This window comes from Saccoglossus kowalevskii, chromosome 22, assembly GCF_978046115.1.
Source record: "Saccoglossus kowalevskii chromosome 22, keSacKowa6.1, whole genome shotgun sequence".
NCBI lineage: Eukaryota > Metazoa > Hemichordata > Enteropneusta > Harrimaniidae > Saccoglossus > Saccoglossus kowalevskii.
The window spans coordinates 22,868,110-22,877,034 of NC_140662.1; the positions used below are offsets into that span (position 1 = coordinate 22,868,110).

At 43.0% G+C, this 8,925-nt stretch overlaps 1 protein-coding gene across 1 annotated transcript; it reads left to right on the plus strand.

The window, feature by feature from the left end:
• The first annotated feature begins 6,553 nt into the window (after positions 1-6,553).
• btd-like (buttonhead-like protein) lies at positions 6,554-8,458 on the plus strand. Its single transcript, NM_001165006.1, has 2 exons — positions 6,554-6,738; positions 6,989-8,458. Exons 1-2 carry the CDS (start codon positions 6,685-6,687, stop codon positions 8,144-8,146), a joined length of 1,212 nt encoding a protein of 403 aa, NP_001158478.1. The 5' UTR covers positions 6,554-6,684; the 3' UTR covers positions 8,147-8,458.
• The last annotated feature ends 467 nt before the right edge of the window (positions 8,459-8,925 follow it).

The window sequence follows — 8,925 nt, forward strand, 5'->3', positions numbered from 1 at the left end:
GGCGGTGTTCGACATTTTTATAACATTTTTATAACTAAATTATAACAGTTCTTCACGTTGACCGTCGGCATTTAAATAACAAAAATATATATCAAAAGGGAAATAAAAACACAAGTTGAGTCGAGTTAATAATTCTCTAATTGCTCTTCTGTATTCGCATCCCTACTGATTTTACAAAAGTTTAAAAATAAATATCGGGGTATATACGAAGATTGGGTGTGGGAAAGGCCAGTAACTATTAACAGGAATGCTGGGTCTCCTATAAAAGTAGAAAACACGATTTTTAAGAAAGGTGACTAATATCTTCAAGTGTTGTTTTGTTAGTGTCTAAATAGATCCCCTCCCTACCTGACTACACTAAAAGAGATTATGAGACGTTAGTTTTTAACGGTCAAAGGCTCTAGACACGCGAAAATGAGTGGTATGTCAGTTTCTTTTGTTCAAAACTATTTAAATAAAAGATATCGGTTCACACTATCAAAACTAGACGTATTGTCATCATGTTCCAGACAGTGGGTGCTTCACACCAACAGGCTGCTGAAAGAGCGCACCCAAGAGTTCGACGTGGACTACAATAGCAGCCGATCGACACGGTTGAAAACCAGACGTATTCAGATGTGCTATCCAGACATGTGTGGTGTCACTGGTGCATCGGCTGCCCGAACAGCGAACGGAAGCTTGCGTAGTTTCTGTTTCTGAGGGCTAAAATTGTGTGGGAGTTTTTTAGACGTCGCGCTATGTCACACGTAACGAACGATGGCCACTCCCCTGTTTATGCAGTAATGCCGAGTCGACGTCAATTTTGTTGAAATGTGTCGAAAATCATATATAATATACAAGCATAAAATGTTCTCACTACTGTGTCGGACGCCGAACAATTGTCGATTCGTATTCCTATTTCGACACTATTCCCGAAGTTTTATCGTATAACCTAGTAATGCCATTGAAATTCTCGAACATCCACACGTTTGAAATCAGACATATTGTGTCGTATCTTCAGACGGCCAGTCTTTTCTCTTAGGAGTGCGCCGTCAAGCGGTCGATTGTATAAGGGACTTTGCACTTTCAGAAAACTAGACGCATTGTTTCAAAATATTAGCACGTTGCACAGACGGCCAGTTCGAGCCGATAGGTGTCAAATGGGTTTCAATTTGCTAATTGTTGATTTCTGGAACAATTGAGTAAGTTGAATTGTAACATAAAAAAAACCCATAGACCTAACAATACTACGTACTATTACCATTTTATTCTGTGTTTCATTATTATTTTACTACTTTAGTGTGGAATCAAGATACATTCAATCACATGTGTTATATCGTCATTTATTTCCTCCAGTGGTACACGCACATCGTGTAAGCACTTGAAATCAGACATATTGTGATGGAAATAAGGCAAATCCAGACATCGTGTTTATCTCAGCCGGCATGTAGAAAGCGCGCCACCAGCGGGGAAAATTGACACCTCGCCAACAAAAGGAACAGAAGTGTTTTTCTTGCCCGGTCAGCCTCAAAGCCGCCCCAGAGACCCGTCAATCAACTGACTTTAAGCGTCAAAGGGACGATCAGGGGGATGGATGTTGCTTTCACCGGCAACATTAAAGGGCACCGCTGGTGATCAAATTTGCATCCGTGACAGAATCCCACGTAGTCCTCTGTACTGTATTTACCAAGCGTTAGTGAGATCAAAGTGGGCCGCTCGAGCTCATAAGTATGTCAACAAAACTAGTTCTACAATGGATATCGACAATGGTCCATCACGGACGAGACTAGTATGTTTACGGGCCTCTGGGTAGAGCCACAGGCGTGAGTAAACATCTCACGAACTTTCCAAATTTTCATTCGCAAACAGACTGTATTATTTTTCTTCTTGAACAAAATAGATCCCGGCATGGCTGCTCTATTGAGTCACCAATTTAAAGATAAACAAGCTTACCAAATAAGACAAAAAAATAATAAACACATAAGTCGGTCCAACTGGAAAAAACAATCTTCTGGGGTGATCGTTTATTTTCAAGTCTCAATCGGGGCGCGTGAAATAGCCGTACAAATCTTGTTATTGCGTGATTGTCTTTTTTTGCCATATTATTGGTACATGCGATATATGAGTGAGTGTGGGAAAATGTCTACTACTGGCAGATCGTCGCCGTAGCAAATAATATGGTCTGGAAAACCCGAGCAAAATCCGTCGGAATTACAATCCTGCAACTACATCAAAGCGGTGGATCGCCACCGACAAAGCCAAATCGGGAATAGGCAAATATAATAGAAATTGGAATTACTTTTTTTCCCACAATACCGGAATTTAGGAAATAGTGTCAAAGTTACGATGGTAATGTCACACTACAAATATAATGTGCATAAACTATTTCTCGCGCATCCTAAAATAAATAGAATGATGTGAACCCGCATACGCACGTTAGTTACAACATGTTTCAAGTCTCAATACAAAATCTTAGCTTATCGTAGTCGGCTGAGATCTAAAGGTAATCCCCCATGCCAGTCAGCAGCATGCTTTGTTTCGTAGGTTGGATAGGGGCTGGAAAGTTGTTCTCAAGTAGCAAAGATAAAAGTAAACCGACTCAGTTGGTTGCCAGCATATTTAGCACATATCTAACCAAGCCTCTGTTAAGATTGCAATTAACGCGGTCCTCAAAGTCGACCGACGCCTGTCAGTCACTCTGTGATAACGAGTAATGCCTATGGATTGTCATTCATACACTTAGACGTTTGTTTGTGTCAGTTTGTCTGAAATTTATGGTTATTAGTCTAAAATTGACACCCATTGAAAGGATTAAAAACGGACAGAAAAGACCACCTTGGTTTGGTGCTAGACAGCCGTTTTACAAATTTTGCTCTCACGTACGATGGAGTTGTCACTTCTAGACTAAAGTTAAAATTACGACTTCGGAAAATTGAAAATGCTTGACTGTCATTTACGCGCGTATCGCACATACTGATAATTGCTATATATATAAATGTAATTTATTGTGGTTGAACGTTTCAATAGGACACACCGTGGTAATAATGGGCGGGCAACCGGGGATTAATATGGTCGTTCATTTCTAATTGATAGGCGGGGCACTGCGCTGGTGTGTCACTAGGAGCCGCCAAGAGGTCCGCGGCATGCCAATGCTACCGTGTGAGAACTGGCAGATAGTTAGCGGTGGTATGGTAACCCCTGTGTAATGTAATCTACAACTGAACGTTCCGATGAGAAATATACCGGTCATACGGGCGAGAAAACCAACTATGATTAGCGTTACCATCGCTATTATAGTATACGAATAAATTCCGCGTGAAGTTACGGCTGATATAGTCGTAAATCAATCGATTTGTCTAGCGATAAATCAATCGATCCCATCTATCAGCGAGTAGGCAATCAAACAAACTCCTCGACAATTGCCGCATGTGACTGCCCGCCTTGATAAACTCTTCATGCCAGTGGCTTAAGTGTCTTTTGTTTTTTAAACTTTTATAACCGTTTGTAAATTGGGATACCGGTTTTGAGGATAATTTCGTGGGGTTTACTCGCGTCGTGTATAAAGAATACGAGCAATTATTCACTAAACAGGCGTTGTTGCGCGGGGTCAGTGTTTATATAAATAGAACCAAGGCTTTTATGGGGGATGATTGTATTTAATTTTTTAATAATATCAACGTCAGATTGTAAGGTTGTTATAGCACGGAAGGTTATGGTAACATGTACGGTTTGAGCATGGGTGTGACGGGTAAAAGTTTTGAGTGTCAAGCTTTGTTTTCGCTTTGCTGTTCGGCAACTGGGAAATGACCGTGTCGGGTAAGATCAGAGGTCACTACCCGCTGTCACTCAGTCTTTTGTGCTATTGTTTGGAAGGCATGGTGGGGGTTGGAGTTTTTTCTACACATATCGAACATCAAAGCGTCCCGATCTATGCTATGATTAGCACAATGCACGCATTCAGCACCACTGTCTGTGTACTTATCTTCCGAGCTTCTGTACTCACAGTTCACCGCCCCTTGTCACCTAAACTCAAGTGTAAATGGTTTGTCTGATTTTTTGAAATGTGTCAGTCGCGAGTGTATCACGACCGTCTCAATTTTATGTACATTAGCGAAAAGTGTGAAGCGCTGGCTGGCCAGCATCACTGCAAACGTTAACCATACCCGATGATGGAAATTTCAGGCGAAATAAAAATATATTTTATTCGTAATCGAGCATTAAAACTAGCATTATTTGTGTCTTCCAGAATTGTTCTACTCTGGTGTTGTCGCGGCTATGCACACACTGAATTTCGTTTTAAAAAATGGACTACGAACTATCGACCACTGTGGTATCGAGTAACGAACTCAGTGGATTCCGACCGCTGCCGTGTGTGTCAGCCACGGTTGAATCGACGCCACTATCACCTACACCAGCCGCAGTTTGCGTCTTGCATGTTTCAGCACTGTTCACATTGTGGCGCATAGCGGCGGACATCAAAGCAACCCTAGACCTGTCAATCAACTCCGCCACTGTTAATCACTTTAGCCAGGGAAGCTCCACGTGCCGGCTGGCTGAATCCAACGAGGCAAATATATTTTAGGCTTCGCATAAAACGTTACATGGTCATAAAATAAATGATAATTGTTGTGTGCGTGGTTACACAAGTAGTCGAGACATAAATCAGACATTGCGTTAACTTGACAATAGTCAGCTAATGTCTATCGGACAATTACGAACATTCGACACAATCCATCGCTTCTGTTTCAAAAATCAGTACCTAGCACTTTTTTAAATTTGTAAATATCCTCTAGGTTAATGAATATAAAAATGGGTCCATGCGTGCATGGGCAACATTATAACAAAAATAATTTCGTACCCATTTCTGTTTTGGGAAAATTGAAACTCCCACTGGTGTTCCACGCACCGTGACTAGTGGTACACCGCCGATTAGAGGACACACGCACATATATGTTGCTGGAAGTCGGCGGTGAAATTCAAAGCTGGGAAAAAAAAGCCGATGTTACCAAGAGAACACAATGCCAGAGAGGAAACCCCAGTGAATTCTAGCATCCGGTGTGATATCGAGATGTAATAGCAATTTCCCGATTGAGTGGCACATTCACCAAAGGCGGGTCAGTAAGGCGGAGCAGTGTGTGGCCGCCGTCATCAGTTGGCCTCCTGCCTTTTGAAGCTGCCTGCCTTCAGCTGATTACAAAAATGGAATTTAAGACTTAATTTTGTCTGTTTTTCCTTCGGCAAAAATAAGATTACTGCTCACTGTCGATGGCGTTTCTGCCCCATCCTATCCTAAATTGTGAAAACAGATTTCCGCCGCAAGAATATCATGACAAGCGGGAATAGAATCATAATCGTTTTCAGTGTTGACTCGTAGTCAGAGACCGGCATTGGTAAACAAATGGAGTACATGCCATGCGGTTTAGTCTAGTTGGAGCTCTATGAGTAATCGTGTGCGTGTATGTGCAATGACATTTTACCTGATATGAGCCTACTAACTCATTCACAAGTGATTCATTTCTCAGAGATAGTTTTTTTTTATCTCCGTATATTTGTACCAAAGACCGTATTATTCAGAATGTATTGGCGGTGATTCAAGCCGCCAACAAAGTTCGGCTATTAACAAAGTGCTTCGCAGGGAAAGCATTTTATTCTCCCTCTCGCTGTTCTAAAACAGATGCAGAAATTTTGTTCACATGGCCCCTGTATAAGCGCCTTTGTCATGGCACGCATTATATCCTATACTGTTATCCCCTTGTACATTGCCGACAAGAAACGTATTGAAATTGTACGCCGACAAAACCTCACCAAGAGAGCGCGAGAGAGAACCACTCCAAGCCGACATCGACAAATAGAATCATTAATACCAGACTGTGTTGCCTTAGATAGAGACGCGGCAATAGCGATGGTTTTCGCGTAACCGGTTCGAGCCATAATTTAGCCGGAGGCGATAATAAATCAGAAAATGCCCCGGGCAAGCTTTGTAGACACGCGCGAACGCAGGGAAGCCTCACCGCTACTGCTGTGTATTCAAGCTACCGGCTCCCCTTCGTGGGCGGCGAACTTTTATCTTTTTATCAATGGAGTTCCGTGGAGACAAAAAATGAGCCAGCTCTGAACTGCGATCCGAGCAAACAAAAACACTCTGCGCTGCCTTATCACTTAATCGAGGGCCTTGTCAGTGGCGTCCAATCAGTGGACAGTTTGGTCGGTGACACGTCTTTGATGGCACGAATCCAATTTGCAGTGTGTCTAAAAGTGGCACATAGTGATTACTTCATTTACTTGCCCGCCTTTTGTCCCGCCTTGCCCTGCCCACGTAATAATCGCTTCTATTATATGTGTCAACAAACACACAGCAGGCCCTTTGTCAGCACAAAAGATTCGATTTCCTTTTAAATCACCCGCTAGTTGGCGCTAATTGGACAGCGGTAAAGATGACACGAAGTGCCCTCCAATGCGATTGGTTGGCGGTGTTTCAAAGCTCCTCGTTCGCGTCTGATGTGCGACCGCCTATTCACACTTCTCGTGTACAAATTGGACAGCGCTGGGAGGAGAACGAACATAACTTCCCTACCCACACTCGTGTTAAGATCACTGTCTGCACTTGTGCCAAAGGCTCCGTGACCCGTCAACCCACCGTTCGTGCTCGTGCCAGAGTAAACTACCAAAATTCCTGAGGATTCAGTCTTGTTCTGTTCCGAGGATATGGCCACCGACAGAGCTTCCAACCAGCAACATTCGGCTGCACGGTTTATTCAGGTTAGTTTCGATTCAGTATTTACTTGCTCAAAAAAAGGGGTATGAGCTTTTATTATATATTCACTGTTGTGTTTTGGCGAACCTCATCGTTTGTCGATCGTTTAAAATCACTCGTGGTAATTATGTAGTAAACATCGAGAATGCGTATTTTAGGCCATCGTACGTATGTCAGCCAGCCCGAGGGTTACACCTCACTATTAAACATTTGCCATGCTTATACTAATAGTCGTTTTTATTTTTTTATTTATAGCATCCAACTCCAACTTCTGCAGACTTATCGAAACCAAGCCCGTTAGCTATGTTAGCGGCAACTTGTAGTAAGATCGGCAATGAGTCAGTTATCCTGCGTCAGCCAACTGCACCAGTTGTTCAGCAAGTCAGCACTGCGCCATCCATTATGACAGCCGCTCCAGTTGTTAGCGAGCATAAGAGCTACTTTCATCCGTGGACTCAATCTACTACCGTTGTTCCAACTGTGCCGTCTATGAATCTTATTCAGAGTGCCCGGAGCCCAATCGCCGCGTCGACACCTCTACCCTACCAGCCGATGGTCCATCACCATTCACCAACTCCCGGGGCAACAGTTTTACCCAATTACCATCACCATCTTGCCGTGTCCGTCTCACCAGGATCGTATACACACGAACTACCACTTACGCCGCCAGCAGAACCAACATTTACACCCGGATTTGCGTATGAACTAAATCATAGTCCAGTTAAAATTGTACAAAACAGTGCCTGTTCCAGTGCGTTTACAAGCCCAATAATGGCTTCACCGTCCCAGTTCGCCGGTCATCATCACCCACTTGCCATTACAACGGCACATCGACAAGTTCCAGCGTTCGAGGAGGCAAGCAGGGCGCCATGGTGGAGTGTCGATTCGCACCCATCAGCCAAGGGACATTCACCGTTAACACCGTCCGTATCACCCACCGGTTTCTGTATGCAGCCTATTATGTACGGATCTGCACCGACTTACCCAGTTCAGATAGGCGGAAGGTCCACAATTGCTACAGCCCGGCGCTGCAGACGATGCCGATGTCCCAACTGTGTCAACGCCACAAACTCCAACAACCCAAGCAAGAAGAAGCAACACATCTGTCACATACCCGGTTGTGGAAAAGTTTACGGCAAGACATCACACTTAAAAGCACATCTTCGCTGGCATACCGGTGAAAGACCGTTCGTCTGCAATTGGTTGTTCTGCGGAAAAAGTTTCACCCGATCTGACGAACTCCAGCGCCACCTTCGCACACATACCGGCGAAAAGCGATTCGTCTGCACAGAATGCGGCAAGCGGTTCATGCGTAGCGACCATCTCTCCAAACACGTGAAAACCCACACATTGAAGAAAGCGATAACTACAGCGACAAAAGCACAGGACAAAGAAAACGAATCTTCGCAGTGAACTCTATTTTGAGAAAAGGACTCAATTAATTTGTAACATGTGCAGTACTAGTAACTTTTACGTTGGATTACTCCGACCCCACCGATGTACCCTAACTGGGCACAGAACTTATTTATTTTTGTACTATTTAGCATTAATGCTAAAGCTTTTCTTCCTTTTCTAAAGCAGTTATTATTTAGAAATCGGATAAAAGTTGTTTGAAACCTTCGCTCATCAAATGAGTCGTTAGGTATTCATTCTGTAATTAATTGTAATTACTGCGTTTTTTTTTTACTTATAACAGTGTTAAAATAAAAGACACGTTGAATTCTATGTCATTGTTTGCTGGCGTGTGATTTTGTATGTGAGATTGAGTCGCCCCTTATCGCCCTCCAAACACCCCTGTATTATATTTCTGCGAGGCCAACACAGTACTAAAGCTCAATACAATCAACAGAGTTTGCCTGTATTTTGTACTGCAGAGTTTCTCAGAACATTTGCACGTACAATGATAAGATTCGATTCCTATTGCCACGGTGTTGCCACATTCATAGTTACAAAGTTGTGCACTTGAACAAACCCTGATGTGCATGATCCACCCACATATAGCCGGTAATTGATATATTATTATGATATATAAGTTGTGTTTTTAGTTATGCATAACATTTACACAAATTAAAAAAAAAATATCGGTTTACTACTTCTGGTATATTGCCCCATGTCTCTGAAATAATGCTAGGTACTAACATATGTGTCCGGGAGTTTACCGTCTTCGATCCTATACGTGAGCGTTTGCCTCT

What these genes read in the sequence shown, in the direction of transcription:
- btd-like (NM_001165006.1), top strand. Translation starts at nt 6,685, where the DNA reads ATGGCCACCGACAGAGCTTCCAACCAGCAACATTCGGCTGCACGGTTT. An exon ending in CGGCTGCACGGTTTATTCAG is followed by an intron (nt 6,739 to 6,988) that starts GTTAGTTTCGAT and finishes TTTTATTTATAG; the next exon opens with CATCCAACTCCAACTTCTGC.